This window comes from Lates calcarifer, linkage group LG6 (genome assembly GCF_001640805.2).
Source record: "Lates calcarifer isolate ASB-BC8 linkage group LG6, TLL_Latcal_v3, whole genome shotgun sequence".
Classification (NCBI taxonomy): domain Eukaryota; kingdom Metazoa; phylum Chordata; class Actinopteri; family Centropomidae; genus Lates; species Lates calcarifer.
The window spans coordinates 24,260,552-24,275,665 of record NC_066838.1 but is presented as its reverse complement, the minus strand read 5'-3'; the positions used below and the strand labels follow the sequence as shown (position 1 = coordinate 24,275,665).

At 39.1% G+C, this 15,114-nt stretch overlaps 2 protein-coding genes across 3 annotated transcripts; both read right to left on the bottom strand.

Moving 5' to 3' along the window:
* Window positions 1-812: 812 nt before the first annotated feature.
* On the bottom strand, window positions 813-6,865 carry ccnt1 (cyclin T1). Its single transcript, XM_018688073.2, is given in 10 exon segments — window positions 813-3,434; window positions 3,545-3,615; window positions 3,702-3,865; window positions 4,072-4,117; window positions 4,243-4,305; window positions 4,941-5,001; window positions 5,677-5,805; window positions 5,912-5,977; window positions 5,979-5,994; window positions 6,658-6,865. Coding segments are annotated over 10 exon segments (2,175 nt in total). The 5' UTR covers window positions 6,831-6,865; the 3' UTR covers window positions 813-2,048.
* A 1,308-nt stretch (window positions 6,866-8,173) lies between these two features.
* sarnp (SAP domain containing ribonucleoprotein) lies at window positions 8,174-14,420 on the bottom strand. Of its 2 annotated transcripts, XM_018688077.2 has the most exons (12): window positions 14,320-14,420; window positions 12,946-13,051; window positions 12,703-12,746; window positions 12,516-12,583; window positions 12,337-12,388; window positions 11,551-11,628; window positions 10,645-10,718; window positions 10,022-10,059; window positions 9,845-9,870; window positions 9,685-9,753; window positions 9,169-9,255; window positions 8,174-9,063 (listed from the first exon to the last, which is right to left on the bottom strand). In XM_018688077.2, exons 1-12 carry the CDS (start codon window positions 14,350-14,352, stop codon window positions 9,022-9,024), a joined length of 717 nt encoding a protein of 238 aa, XP_018543593.1. In that variant the 5' UTR covers window positions 14,353-14,420; the 3' UTR covers window positions 8,174-9,021. The 2 variants fall into 2 exon arrangements, with proteins under 2 accessions (XP_018543593.1, XP_018543594.1); XM_018688078.2 differs by lacking the exon at window positions 11,551-11,628 and having other exon boundaries at window positions 14,320-14,419.
* Window positions 14,421-15,114: the final 694 nt, after the last annotated feature.

The following is a 15,114-nucleotide window of genomic DNA, read 5'->3' as shown; positions in this document are numbered from 1 at the left end:
TAGTCTAACCTTAATACATGTAACACTTGGTCAATTGCATTGTAGGCAATCCTACTGAGATAAATATTCAGTGCATTTACTGTTTCCCTGTTACAACCAAGAGTTGAATAACTAATAAAACCTCTGCTGCCTGAGCAAAGAGCTATACTCTTTCAGCATATCTTCAATATATCAAGGGAACAAAAATATTTTACAATTGTATGGCTGATTTGTTGTACTGCATTACTGTGAACTGCCTAAAAACAAATGAGTTTTGATTACTAACAGAAACAAACAGAAAGCAGGTTAAGAGCAGTAATACTATACAATCAAAAAACCATATAAAGCTTAATATGAATTAAATGTACAGATGATACCCGATTCTTTTGCCAACAAGTAGCACCTCTTCCACTATTTTTTGCTCCAACACAAAATTTAAACATTAAATTCAGATTAATTACAGTATTATACTTCATGCTCATGACCCTGTAGTGGAGGTATGTTGATAACCTTAGACTTAGACTTAGACTTAGGACTTTATTGATTTTGGATGATCTCGGATTATACTTACATTACTGCTTGCCGTGGATGATTTTTTTCTGTCTTTTTTCTTTTTCTTTTTTTTTTTTACACAACTAAAGAACACATGCAAACATGTTTGATGAATCAATGGCGTGTGGGACAATCTGAAAAAATGACTGATTCAGTTTGAAGATAATGGGAGTCAAGACAAGTTTTAACACGACTTAAATCAGATCAGCACGAACTGACACTGCGGTTTTTAAAAACATCCCCCAAAGGAAATGCATTAATGAATGAATGAAAGACAGCCATAAAAACAGACAGTTGACTTATTATTAGTCTTTGATAATGTGTATTGTGAATACTTTGTTGTACACTTTGCTCAATATGGTCACCACAAAGTGAGCACCAGCACCAAAAATGTGTTTTTCCGACAGTTTCAGGGTGAAAACGTTGTGTAGCTATATATTCTGAGTATTTCTAACTTTATTTGTAGCTGTGAACACCCCAGAAGACAGTTACAACACATTACAAGGGATTTCTTTTTCTTTGTTTGTTGGCAGTTCCTTCATTGTGACCATATCGGGGAGATATGTTTGAACTCTCTGAACTCTTTGATAAAACATAAATGTATATCCTTGGTATGAACTTTGTCCATTAGTGTAATTATTAGAGAACTGAATATGAATATTTTACAACCATTTAAAACAATGACTGCAACACTCGAAATCTAAAAAAAAAAAAGTACAAGCTTCCATAATTTACATCTTTTTTTTTGCAATTTTGTAACAAAATGTAAAAAATATTTCATGTTTGTTTTAAACATTTTACAATCTTTGTACAAGTTTACCAAATAATGAAAGAAACAAAACAGATTAACAACAGGGGTGGGGGCAATCACTGTTTTTTTTCTTTTTGAGGTTATGGCTGATAAAAAAAAAAAGAAAAAAGAAAATATTTAAAAAGACAAAAATATTGAAAAGATGGCTTTGGAGACATGCACTCTCAAACTAGCCTGTACAGTCTTGATGAAGAAATGTCTCTCTGCGCGAAAATAACACAGAGGGGAAACCTTAAAAAAGGTAGAAAAGGGGACTGTGTTTTTTTTTAAGTATTCAATTAATAAATAACATACTATAAAAACATTATAAAAAGACAATCGGTAAGAAGACCGAACAGGTATGTGATGGAAATCTTTTAGTTTCCTCATGATTTCAAGACGATGACTTCCTTTAAAACAGTAATCAGGTCCCATCATCACATTTCATTTAAGAGTAAAAAAAAAAATTATCTACACTTGTTAACTTTTTTCCTCACATTTTACAAGCTTTTCAAGCCTCTCATTATTGCCCCACAGGTGAACTTTAAAAAGAAAAACTCATTTGTTTCACCGGTACATTTCTCTGCTGTCACACCGAAGCCATTTAAAAAAAAAAAAAAAAAAGTTGGGTGAGTTAAAAAGTAAAATTACACAATACTTTATGTAACAAGATGGATGTTTGTGATGTCAAGTACAATGTACACAACAGCGTCTCCTGATCGGGAACTCATTTCGGTAAGGGCGGCAGTGGCGGAGGCGGATCTGAAGGCAGGGGTGGGGGTCTGGGGTTGTTCCCTCTGGAGCCACTGCCGTAAATGTAGTCCCCGAACTGGGATCTGTACTCAAACATGGACGGCTGGGAGGGCTGGACGCCTTGTGCACTCAGAAGAGAGTTTAGCATTTCAAAAGTGTCCTGGTACTCGTTCGACTGGGCCCCGCCCGCTGCACCGTGCCCATTAGTGTCTGTCTTGTCACTTTTGGAGTGTGAGTAGCTCCCCTGGTGGTGGGGAAGGCCCAGGGCGGGAAGAATGTCAGGACCGTGCCCCAGAGTTTGCCCAGAGGAGGAAGACAGGGACGGTAGCTGGTAGGGATTCCTAGAGGATTTGCTGACTTTTGAGGCAGGGTGAGAGCCTGCTGTGGGATCCTGGGAGTGTGTCCTCTTGCGCGAGGCAGAAGAGGATGAAGAGCTTGTTCTAGAGGAGTCGCTGGGGACTTTTTTGCTGCTTCCTACCGTCCCACTGGAGCTAGATGAGTGTTTATGTGAGGAGGAAAGTGAGGCACTGCTAGAGGAAGAATGGTGGTGATGGTGGTGGTGGTGATGATGGTGGTGATTAGACCGTTCCCTGTGCTTGTCCCTGCTCTTGCCCTCTTCTCCTGAACTCCCCCTCTGCTTCTCAGGCACTCGTATTCTGACTTTGATGTCCTGATCCTGACCTCGGGTGCTGCTGCTGCTGCCGCTGCTGTGCCCGCTGCCACCACCGCCACCTCCTCCTCCTCCACCCGCTACAGGGAAACGCATTTTCAGAGAGCTCCTGTCATGCCTCTCCTTCTCCAGGGGGATTTTCAGAATAATGGGAGAAGGGCTGGACATGTCAGACGAAGAGGAGCTGGACTGCTGGTGATGATGCTGCTGCTGCTTCTCCTTCCTCTGCTGCTGACCAATGAGAGCCTGGGCAGCGTTGGCGTAGTCCCGCTTCACGCTGGCCTCCATGTTCTCCAGCTTCCTCTTCTGGGCAGCCAAAACATCTGCGTTCTTGGCACGGTACTCACTGAGAGATACCTTAGCCGGGGCATGGACTTCATGGTTGGGCGGCTGCTGCTGCTGCTGCTGCTGCTGTTGCTGTTGCTGTTGCTGTTGTTGTTGTTGTTGTTGCTGCTGCTGTTCAGAACCAGCCTGGCCTTTTCCACTCCAGGTCTGAGCACTGCCAGATGCCCCCCTCTCCTTATCACCCATGGATGAGGAAGAAGAAGAGGCAGACGGTGGAGCTGAGAGGCTCATCAGACCTGCCACAGTACTCTCTGAAGAAGCCATAGAGATCATGCTCATCATGGTGTCCCTCTGGTCACCCTCCTCCTGGACTTTTGGCTTGGCTTTGGGTGTCTGACCTCCAGCCTGGGAGCCAAAAAACAGATAATTATTATAAAGTGAGTCAACTAATTACGTCCACATGATGCAGACTGTGCTCTGGAGGACACGAAGGACCAATGGGGAAAAAGCTGTACCTTCCAGTTGCGAATCCGTTTCAACCGGCTGGGTGTTTTCTCCAGAATCTGCAGGAACTCATGTGTGAGCTCTGAGAGAAGTTACATGGCACAGTTAAATGTTATTAACCTGCAGGACTTGTGGGTCCTTCTCAAACACATTTTTTACAGCACATACCATCCAGCAGTTCCAGGGTGACCGTGGGGTCGACATACTCCCACCAGTGCTTGCCGTCCGTGGACACGGGGATCTCCCAGTTGGACCACTTGCAGGCGAGATGGATGCATACGCAGGCCACAACGGGCGGACTATACTGCAGGCAGAACGTGGTCAAGTGCAGACTACGTGGCAGGATACGTCCCAGAAGGCAACAAAAAACAGAAACAGGAGAAGAGAGAACAGACATTCAGTATATTGAGTTTGAGGATTATACTCAACACAAACAAACAGCATGAAAACATGTGCCACCATTTTATTGCTCATTAAAAAAAACAACAACAAAAAAAACAAACAAAAGTCTATGCTTTACAGTGAACTGTCCATATACCTGTTGGTAGCCATAAAGTATGACGTCTGAGCCAGATCCTTGCTCGCTGGAACAACAACAGAACAAAGAAATACACTTAAAACCTGCAAATTAATAAATGAATGTGCCAAATTACATTCACACTGAAATATCAAAAGAGGAATTTCACAAAGTTGAAGAGTTGATGCTCACCTCTGACAAGCTGAGTGCACTTGACAACATGAGTGTGCGGGTGGTCGATGGTGATTTCAAAAGCTGCAATAAAAGGGGACAAAAAGAGGCAGAGATTAATAAAGGGAACTCATGGTATTAAGTCCAATTTCCATGACAACGACTATTTCCCATTCTGTTGTAATCATTAACAAAGGTCCCTGAAAATCAGAAAATGAATACTGTTACAGTCGGACTAAGTGTTGCATGGGGTCTTCTGATAACATCCTGGGTATGAAAAACATTAATGACATGTCAGTTAACTTTAAAACTTATTTCAATCAATCAGTGTTATTTTCATCAACTCCAAGATCTAAAAAGATGGGGTAGGATTAAAGCAGACTGCAGCGGACATACTAAAAGCCACTGTTCATGATAATGCAGCAAGTCATCACATAGACCTACAACAAATGGCTTAAAAATATGAAGAAAAAAATGGAGAGGGAAATGTGAGATGTTAACGTCATAACAGAAACAAAAGCAGAAACAATGGGTAATGAGCAATGCTAACGTGAAGCATAAATGTCACTGTCCAGTGCTTCTAACTGCATTTGGGGTTTCTGTGGACAAAAGTAAAACAAGGTTAGCACTACTTTTTTTTACTTTTAATATATTATATATATAATCACATGTGTTTCTGGAGGGAAATCAGGGGACCCAGTTCTTCCTTCCCAACTTACCCAAGGTCTGGAGTATTATGCTCTCAAGAATGACCAGGTCTTGGGCTTGTTGCAGGTAGGCCTGAGGTTGAGAGGACAGGCACGTTACTCACTGGGCGCCCTCTATCCGTTGTCAAACAAGAGCAACTGGACACGCTATGCGACTTTGAATAATGTCATCTGAATGGCCCTCCGAAGTTAAAATGAAAAGTCAGGTTGCTGACGTTCAAACATATTAAACCTACCTTTCTTGTGGAGCTGGTTAAAGCTACGTAGCGAGTACAGATGCTCTTGTTTTACAACTAGCAGACATCACATTACCTGGATGACTGAAAACCTACACAGACACGGGGATGCATTTCACTTTTGCTCTTGCGACCCACGCATCATGCAACCTCAACGCCTGAGGTAACAACATCTCATAACAAAACGCAGTATCACTTAATTGTATCCAGATCAAATGCAATGTGAAGCGCAAGTGTAAAGAAGACAATTAAAATGGTTGTTAACCTTATTCCTAAGATAGATTATACTTTGAAACATGAGAAGAGAACTGTGACAGCAAGCGTCACAAATTGGAGTAATGAAAAAGTTAGTGACCCACGCAAATCTAATATCAAAGTACGCCTACAAAGAAAGATAAACCGATTATTAATTTTCATAAACTGTACTTATCAACGTTCTCTTAAATCTGTTTTATTGCAGCAATCTCCTATCAGACAAACACGTGAGGAGACATGGGACAATTTTCACTTACATCACTGCGTACATCTGGTGAAGGCTCCTGAGGATTGAGGCATGCATGGGCCACCTTGATAACATGTTCCAGCTTTCGGGGCTGCTCCTCAACCTTTGCAGCGAGGAAGAGAGCGGCAGGAGCAATAACCTGGTGAGGGAAAAACCAAAACACCAAAAATAAAGCTCATGAGGTGACACATACGAGCTGACAGCTGCATCAGGGACTTCAGGTGAGCATGAAAAACACTACTTACATTTCTGTGAAATCTGGTGAAAGACTGGACCATGTAGAATCGGTGCATGTACACAATGGCTGTATTTAATTGTAAGTTGGGACCTGATACATGATAGTTAAGGACAAACAGTATCGGTGTAGATGGTGGATTATGAGTTCGGACTTAGGTAACTGGTTTACACGTGAAATAACATAACTAAAGAGCTTTAATTTACCTGATAACTGATAAAAAGTAGCATCATATCAGCCTGTTATCACATCAGTGGCAGAACAACAAAGTTGAAACCCAAGCTAGCTTCCCATTAGTCTGAGGTTAGCCGGAAGCAGTTATTTATAAATATCGTATAAAAGGCTTGGCTCTAAAGACATGACATGTAAAACACTAACGATTAAAACACAATGTTTCTACAAACAATATGTCGTCCTACTCTACAGATTTTCCTCACAAACATTTACAACAAGAAGCGATGCTAATGCTAACGTCCTGAAGGCCCGCCGACCACACAGGCCTCCACGGCCCCGGTTCAGCCTACTACGCCGCTCTCGGATAACGTTAGCAAGCTGTCGTTAACATCCGAAAATCACAAACCACCGCCTGAAACTGATGGGAAACATGAAAGCAAACTAAAGGCCCTCGAACAAAACACAATAACAAACACCGGCGGCGCTCTCGGCCGAACCGGCTTCACGAGAAGCTAAACCTCGCTAGCTAACAAGCTAACGTAGGCTAGGTGAGACGCAAGTCGTCCCCTCGACAAAAGATACACATTGAGCCGCTGTCCCATGTCCTGGAGCAGGTTCGCCGCCTGTTGTCTGTAGGACAGCTCCTTGTCGGGATCAAGTCCAGCTCGCCGAGATGGGCTGTTGTCGATCTGCTGTCGTGTGTAGTACCATTTGTTATTACAGCTTGCAGGGAGAGAACGAAACGAAGCCGCCATCACTGAGAAGGACGAGAGTTTAAAATTTCTGCGCGTCACAGGAACATACGTCACACTGAGGGGGAAACGTCAGTGTAATTCCGTTGGCGACCAGCAGGTGGCAGTAAAACATATTCCTCTAATATTTCAAAGTAAAAACAAACAAAAGCCCGAGTTCACATTTGGAATAAATTAACGGGAAAAATGTTTTAATAAATACATTTTGTTTTTCAAACTAAGTCAAAGAAGTTATTTCAAAAGTTTAGAAAAAAACTATACAGTGAATTCTATAATCTCCAGATACGTGGATGTTTTAATACGGTTAATTTTACACACTGTTTGTAGAATGGCAATATGAGTGACACATAAACTATCTTGCTTTTTTTATGTATAGGGAAAATTCTTTCCTCACATACAAGTTTTTTGTTCACAACCCCTTTTTCCTCTTTATCCTGTTTTTTTCTAGATTAAATTTAACTCAGTTTTTAACTCTCCTGTTCTTACAAACAATAAAAAAAAGCAACAGATTATTAAGAGCATTACAGAAGTATACTTTATGAAGTCAAACTAATTGCTCCTTTTTAATGTCTGTTTTTTTTTATCATTAGGGTTATTTCTTATTATTATTTGTCCCCTGCACGAACTATTGAACTCTTTTTAAAGTAAATTTTTTTTTATTAACCTCTTAACCCATGGAATATATCTATTGAGTGTTAACAGAAGGCAACATTTTGTGTCTTTTGCCCCAATCTCATTAAGTCCTGAACAGAGGCCACATCAGCAGTACTGAGTGCAGCCCAATATCCTTAAAAAATAATTAAAAATTTGCATAGTGCTGTCTGCCTTTCGGAGTCATCTGTGTGTGATGTCCTCTCACTGCAGTGTTGGTCATTTGTTGTGTAATGTTACCTCTTTAACTCACCATTAATTAAATGTCCAAATCTAGAATCACAATTAAATTGTACATGCATGGCATTTCATATAGTGATAGTTTGTGATCATGTGGCAAAAACAGTCAAAAATTACTAGATTAGGATTGAAAATAAATATGATTACACAACCCCATTTAAATTTAGTGAATGATAACTAATATAAAATAATTAATAACAACTGATTTTTACCTTAAAAAGTTGTTTATCATGGGTTAGCTGATTACAAGTATTGATATCCAAGACGCCAAATAAAAACACTCCAAGCTTATGCACAAAACTGTGACTAAAGTGGCTTATTATTTCCCTGAAACTGCACCAAAATAATGTTTATTACTCAAAATATCCACCTGTAAAAATCAAGTCAGTGATTCTCTACAGCAAACTCAAAGACACACAGAGTAGAAGCGAGAAATAAACGAAGCAGATTCCAAAAAAAATCAAAAACAATTTATTTTAAATCACAAAATGTTAGAAAATGGACAGATAACTGAAGCAGTGTACCAATGGAATCCCAAAAAGAAAACAAGAAAATAACAGGTTATCTGATAAATCAAAAGCACAATTAAACACACACAGTGAATACAGATAAGTGAGTTACATCATTTAAATAGAATCAGAATATTTAACTGCATTAAAAACAGACTTTACTTCCAATTATGAGCAGGATAGTTTTAATGCTCAATTTTTGTTTTTCTCAGTCCTGATAAATTACACATTTGCTTGCATATTCTGTTTTACCTGCTGAATTTTAAGTGGTTTTATGCTGTATTTTATTTTAGGATCATATAGTAACTTAATACCTGAGACCTGGAGAACATATCCTCCCCCCGAACAGCTGGAAGAATTTTATTATGAAGCAGCTGGAGGAAGTTGTTCCATAAAGACTCGACTAACGCTGGAAATGATGAGTGAAACAGGAACTCATTCTGCCCACAGCCCAATAACTCGGATAATAAAAAGCAGGGAAATTAAATTTATTGTTTAAAAAAATGGAGGACTGAGAAAAAGATTCTCCAAGAAATAATAAATATGAAAAACAGACAAATCAAAGGTTTTTTCAGATTTATAATATCTACTAATTTGAGACCCAGTAAATAACTTTTTCTCTCTTTGTTTTCCAAACCATTTATGTAATGATCCAACTCACCCATTTGTCTTTGTATTTAACTGCACTTTTAATTTACAGGAACCCTATTAGTGACATTTGTTGTCTTTGGGAATCCCTGTTGTACAGTCATGAAAATGCTTTACAAAAAAAGCAAACTCTAAAACATTGTTATTTACACTTTCCCGAATCGTTCAGCGCGCTTCACTTTCTTTGCCTGTAGGGAAACAAAAACATTTACATTATTTACAGATCTCTTTTTTTCAGAGTCAAATATAAACAATCACTCTTGTCTCAAGTCAAACAATAAATAGAAAGTTACCTCAATATCGTCTGCTCCACCTGAACCTGCGCTTGTTAAGATCCCAAACCTCTCCTTCCTTTTTTTCAGCTTTTCATCCTCTTCCATCTAGAAAAACAAGTTTGACAAGGTATCACTTTAATGTCAAATTTAGACACTTTAATTTACAGGTCCTGTATTTTATAGCTTGCTGTATTTAGGTGTTGATTACAAAGAAAGGCCTTAACACACTTTGCTGCTAATTAAAAGGAGAAAATGGACAAATGGTCAGTTGCTGCAGTTTTTAAGTACATGCTTTTTCTATTTGAGTTTATTTTGAGTTTTTGCGTTGGATATTTTGGACATTTTGTGATTCAAACTGATGATTGTCAACAAGTAAAAACACACTCTAAATGTAACAGACTCCGCAGTTATACATACAAAACACACAAATTGGATAGGAACTCTGAGAAACAACAGCTAAATACTGAGAAAAACATTTTAAAATGTAGTTACACCTCAAATCTGTGTTTGTACTTTGAGAACAATTGTAGTCACCTTTTGTGAAATGGATGAAACGTTCATGCCAAATCTTTCCGCTCTCTTCTTCAGCTGATCGACGTTCACCTTTATGAGAAACAAGAACAATCCACTTAACGCTGTCTTACCAAACAAAAGAATAATGAAATGTGTCAGTTACATTTTCAGCAACACTTACAGCAGATTTACTGTTCGCGACGAGACCTGTTTGGGAGACACAGAAGGCAGGAAACATCTTTAAAAAACATGCTAAATGTTGCCAGGACATTACAAGAAATAATGTTATGTTAGATTATAGCAACATGAGACCGTTGCTCCTGACAGTAGGTCAGTTTAGTAAAGAGGGACTACAGACCTGGAGAGGGACTGGAAGCATCCGTGGGTAAACCAAACCTGAAGGAAAGGAGCAGAATAAATTCACCACAGCTGCATACAATGATATTTACCTTAAATATAAATCCAGCTGATACTAACTTGGGTTTTCTTTTGGTTTCATATCTTTGTAACTCATTTCATACCATGAACAGGGCGTTATAATTCACATAAAACCCTAATGTATGGGAATTTAGTAAAGACTTTTACTCTGAAGGCTACAGGTTAACACTACTATGCTTCACAAAGTGTTGAGGGCAACACCAATGCTCAGTTGATCAGATCAAATTATCCAAACCACTTGGAGGTAAACTACACAAGAAAAATGTGCAGTAAGAGAAAACTGAACCAGTCTGTAAACTGTGATGGACGTTTACAATGCAGTGTTTGAGAAATGATTTCAGTTTTCATCACGGTTTTCTGTTCTTAATTCATTTGGCCAATCAGGCGCTTTGTTTAAAACCTGATCATCTGCCTGTTTGTGTTCCTCTACGTCAGCAATGACAGTAAAGATAACACTGCTTACCACTTAGAAATGATGGCCAAAACTACGAAATAAAATCCAAATTAAAAGACACTCAGAGAAGGACGCTGGTGAAGCCTTACCTTGCCGCACGTATGGCCTTCTTGCTCTCAGCTGATGCAGGCAAGTTGAAACGTTCGGCTCTCTTCTGTAGTCTCTGCTCGACAAAAGTAACATTTTTAAATCAGAACCTGCACAGACACAGAAGTGTTATTGCTGCTGATGAATATCTGCAAAGCTGTGATGAATCTATTACGTACGACTTTGAGCTCGGACACTCACACACTTGTAAAGACCACTCAAAGTTAAGTCCTATTTAAGAAGCTCCTTTCACAAAGTTACAAAGCGCTGAACAAAACAATAAAACAGATACATGAACAACACAGGACCAGACATAATTACAAACACAAAATAAAAAAATCACCCAAATACCTGTCTGAACAGGAATGTCTTGAGCGGTTCTTTAAAAGCCTCCTCTGACTAAATAAAACAAAGTTATGATGGCAAATAATTCCAGAGTTTTGGAGCCATCACCTCAAAGATCCAATCTCCACACATTTTAAAACGAGTACAAGACACCACCATCATCAAACCGGTTGGAAGAGCAGCTCTGAGATGTACTCATCATTCAAAGCTTTAAAAGTTAAAACAACATTTTAAAAATGACTCTAAAACTGTGAAGAATGAAGAGATTTTAAACACTGAAGAGATATGAGATCTTTTCCTGGAATTAGTTAAAACACACGCAGCTGCATTTTGGACGGACTGCAACTGATTTAAAGATGATTTGTTAAGACGCTTAAAAAGGGAGTTGTGATAATCCAAATGAGAAAAGATAAAACCATAAACAATTTGCTTCAGTAACAGATCTCAACTCAGTAATGTCCCTTAGGTGAAAGAATGAAGACTGACACAGCTGCCTAACATGACAGGAGACTGTCCAAGATAACACCAAGGTTACGTAAGCTGGATTTAGCAGGAGAACTTACAGAGTCAGGGCATTGATTGATCCTTGGGATGGTGTTATCTGGATCACTGATAGGAGTCTCTCTTTTGTCAGTATTTACCTGTAGAAAATTTGCATTAACCAAGACTTGATGGCAGCCGAACAGGTATTTATATCAGCGAGTTTAGAAAGCTTGTTTGATCAGAAAGAACAGAAATGGTAGGAGATGAGGTAACATGTACAAGCCAAACAGAGCAGGTCCCAGAACTGATCCCTGCTGAGCACCACAGGACAAGGCAGCCTTTTCTGACAAAAAATGATTAATGGAGACAGAGAAACTTCTGTCGGCGAGGGAAGCTTTAAACCAAATGCAAACCTAATGCAGACGCACCCATCACCTGATGTAACCTGTTAAACAAGACTGAGTGATCCATGGCATCGAAAGCCGAATTCAGATCTGACAGAACAAGAACAGCATAATCACCAGTACCTGATGCCAGCAGAATGTAATGTGTAACCCTGACAAGAGCAGTGTCAGTCTAATGCAGTTTTAAAGGATAACTCTGAATGAATTTTGAACCTTTCTTTGTTTTATTGTGTCCACTAAAGTGAGCTTTAGTGGACGTACTTTAATGTGCACAGATGCCCAGTTGGATTACACTGCAGCTGTTGTTCGTGGTGCCTAGGTACACTATTCTTGCCCAATACTGTAACAATTTATGTCTCTATCAATCATTACACTCAAAAACATGGAAAAATAAGGTTAAAAAAATCCCAGAGTTATCCTTTAAGTGTGTTTTGGAGAGCTGTGCAAACATGCAATACGTACCTCACTGGCAGATGACGGAGGAGTTATTTTCACCACCTTCTTTTCAGTAGGTCTGAAAGAAAAACATATAAAGAGGTGGAATGACTAAAGACTGATTTTGCTTGAGTGGTGAAAACTGTTGACACGTTATAAACCTGTGTTTATAAATCACATGGACATAACGTGAATTTCATACTTACGTCTCACACTCAGGGTCAGAATCCTTGCTGACTTTTACGTTGTTGGCAGTCTCAACCTTAGTGAAGTCCTAAAAGTAAAGCATAAACTTTAATCATTACTTCATGAAATGGTCTGATGAGGTCTGAGAGGGGGAAGTGAAAGAGCAGATATCACTTAAAAAAAAAAAAAAAAAAAATCAACAATTACCTCTGTGTCCTCTGCCAGCACATCATCAACGTCCACGTCTTCCTCTGTTGTTTGAACCACCAGAGAGCAGAAAGAAAGAGGGGCAGGTGGAGAGAACAGTGGGTTTATTGCAAGAAGAAATTGAAAAATCAACAGGATGCACAATCTTATTATACAACAAAACAGTTCATCCCAACCTGCTTAAGTCAACGTTTGACCTCCTTGATTACAATCCAATCACCCTTACAGAGTAAGTGTACATACCCTCACCATGCTCCTCCAGATAGGTTTGCAGTCGAGTGATGAGCTCCCCCTTGTTTCCTTTTGTGTCCAGACCTCGGGCCTCACACTCCTGCCTCAGTTCAGCAAGCTAAAACAGCAAGAGAACCAGAAACAACACGTTTAATTTAAGCACCAGGTACCAACTCCACCTTGCTTTCAATGCGTTTTGTTTGGGACAATTTCTTCAGTCTAAAGTGGTCCTAAATAAAACAGCTCAAAGTGAGCTCTGTGGGTTATCCAGAGAAACGGGAACAAAGGTTGAGAGAGGTCTGGAGAGCCATGTTACAAAGCTTTTAGCACCAGAATCGAAAGTGTCATACATCTATGGTGTTGGGTAGATAACAGAAACCATTTATCAGTAAGTAAGGAAATCTTTTTTGGTCAGTTTTGTGTCGTTAAGGTCCACTCAGTAGCCGTTCTGAACATTTCAACTGTTTCAAACAATCATCGTCAGCAGATGGAGATGCCCAGTTTGGCTTCACTTAATGATTATTTTCAAAACCAAATAAAGTGCTGGATATTTTCTGGATTAATAAGGTAATTGTTTGGTCTATAAAATGCTAGAGAATACTGAAAATATCTAACCAACTATTAACTGTTTACTGATTAATTCATTTTTCATGCAAAACTATCAAACATTCACCAGTTCCAGCTTCTGTCTTCCTCTTGTATAAAAAATAAACTGGAATATCTGCGCTATATGTTTTATCTATCTCTCAATTTGTAATTTACTTATCATCACGTTCATCTAATGTTTCACCCGTGTGCAAAAACATTTCATACTGGTTTTTATTTCTTTTCGTGCAATTATCCAAACTCCACTGCAAAGCTACACACCATGAGCGTATTAGCAGTAGGTCATCTATGTATATATTTTAAGTGTATAAAGTTTTTATCACTGATGTACTCATTCTTTTTCGTACATTTAAGCTCCTATAAAGATCAATAAAGTTTAATCTTACTTTAATTGTAAGACCGGTGGAGGTCAAACACTTTTACCGGCGTTTACCGGTGTCGTTTATTTCATTAGACGGAAATGGCGGGACGTTTTGTATCTAACAGCACAGGCTACGTTCACATTTTTAATTTAACACAATATTTTATCTGTTACTTTTAATAAATCCCCAGCTGACTTCACATCGTGTACGTTAACTTTAGTTAGCTGTTAGCTTCGCAGCTGAATGAGCAACGTGAACACACGCCGGTTGTTAGCCCTCACAAATTTTACTCTTAAAATTACCGACTTCTCCGTCACGCTGCTCTTTAGTACAACAGCTAACAACATTTAGAACATATTCTAAACAAATAAATCTACCTGATGATTGCAATAAAACGTATATTTATGTCACTACCAACCTTCAGCTTCTGGAGTTCTATGACTTCGGCCATCTTTCTTTGTTGTTGTATTACTTCCTCCAATCAAACAGGAGCAGCGCTCCTTCTGAACAGCGACACCAACTCACAGCGCCACCCGCAGGACAGACTGACGCACTGCAGGCAGGTGTGGAAACAGGTTTCCTCGAACATTTTGAGCTGTGATATCTAATTGAAAAATGAGTTTTAACGCTCTCAAAGGGATTGAACAATCTCTAGCAATTAGTTAAAATATTATTTTACAAAATACGCATTTTCCAGTAAAACATTTACAAAAAGAAAAGAGAGCAAATAAAGTTACAACATTATAAGTACTTCTGAATCAGTGGCCATTATATTCTTATATTCAGAATATATTCTCCACCACTGCATTGACTTTTTAAAATGCTACAGAAGTCTATATTTATGCTACAGTAGATTACAGGAGAAAAGATTAAAACATTGAGATCGTTCTTGTTGCCAGGCAACAAGGCACTGCACATAAGTCATTGGGCATCATGTTGCAGTCATATGCAGCAGATAGATGAAGGTGTATTCATAAAATAAAACATGCTTTTTCTTCACTATAATCTATTTCTGCTCCAAAACGACTCAAATTTTAAGCCAGGTTTAATTTTTATTATATGGACTGATGTTGTCTTTTCAAACCAGACTGAGATGACATGTTTTTATTTCCATATGCTGAGGTCATATAGTACACGTTGGAGATGATGAGGCCTGAGGGGAGTTAGTGGGTTCATGGTCAACACGACAATGGATGAAGCAGGTCTGAACAGG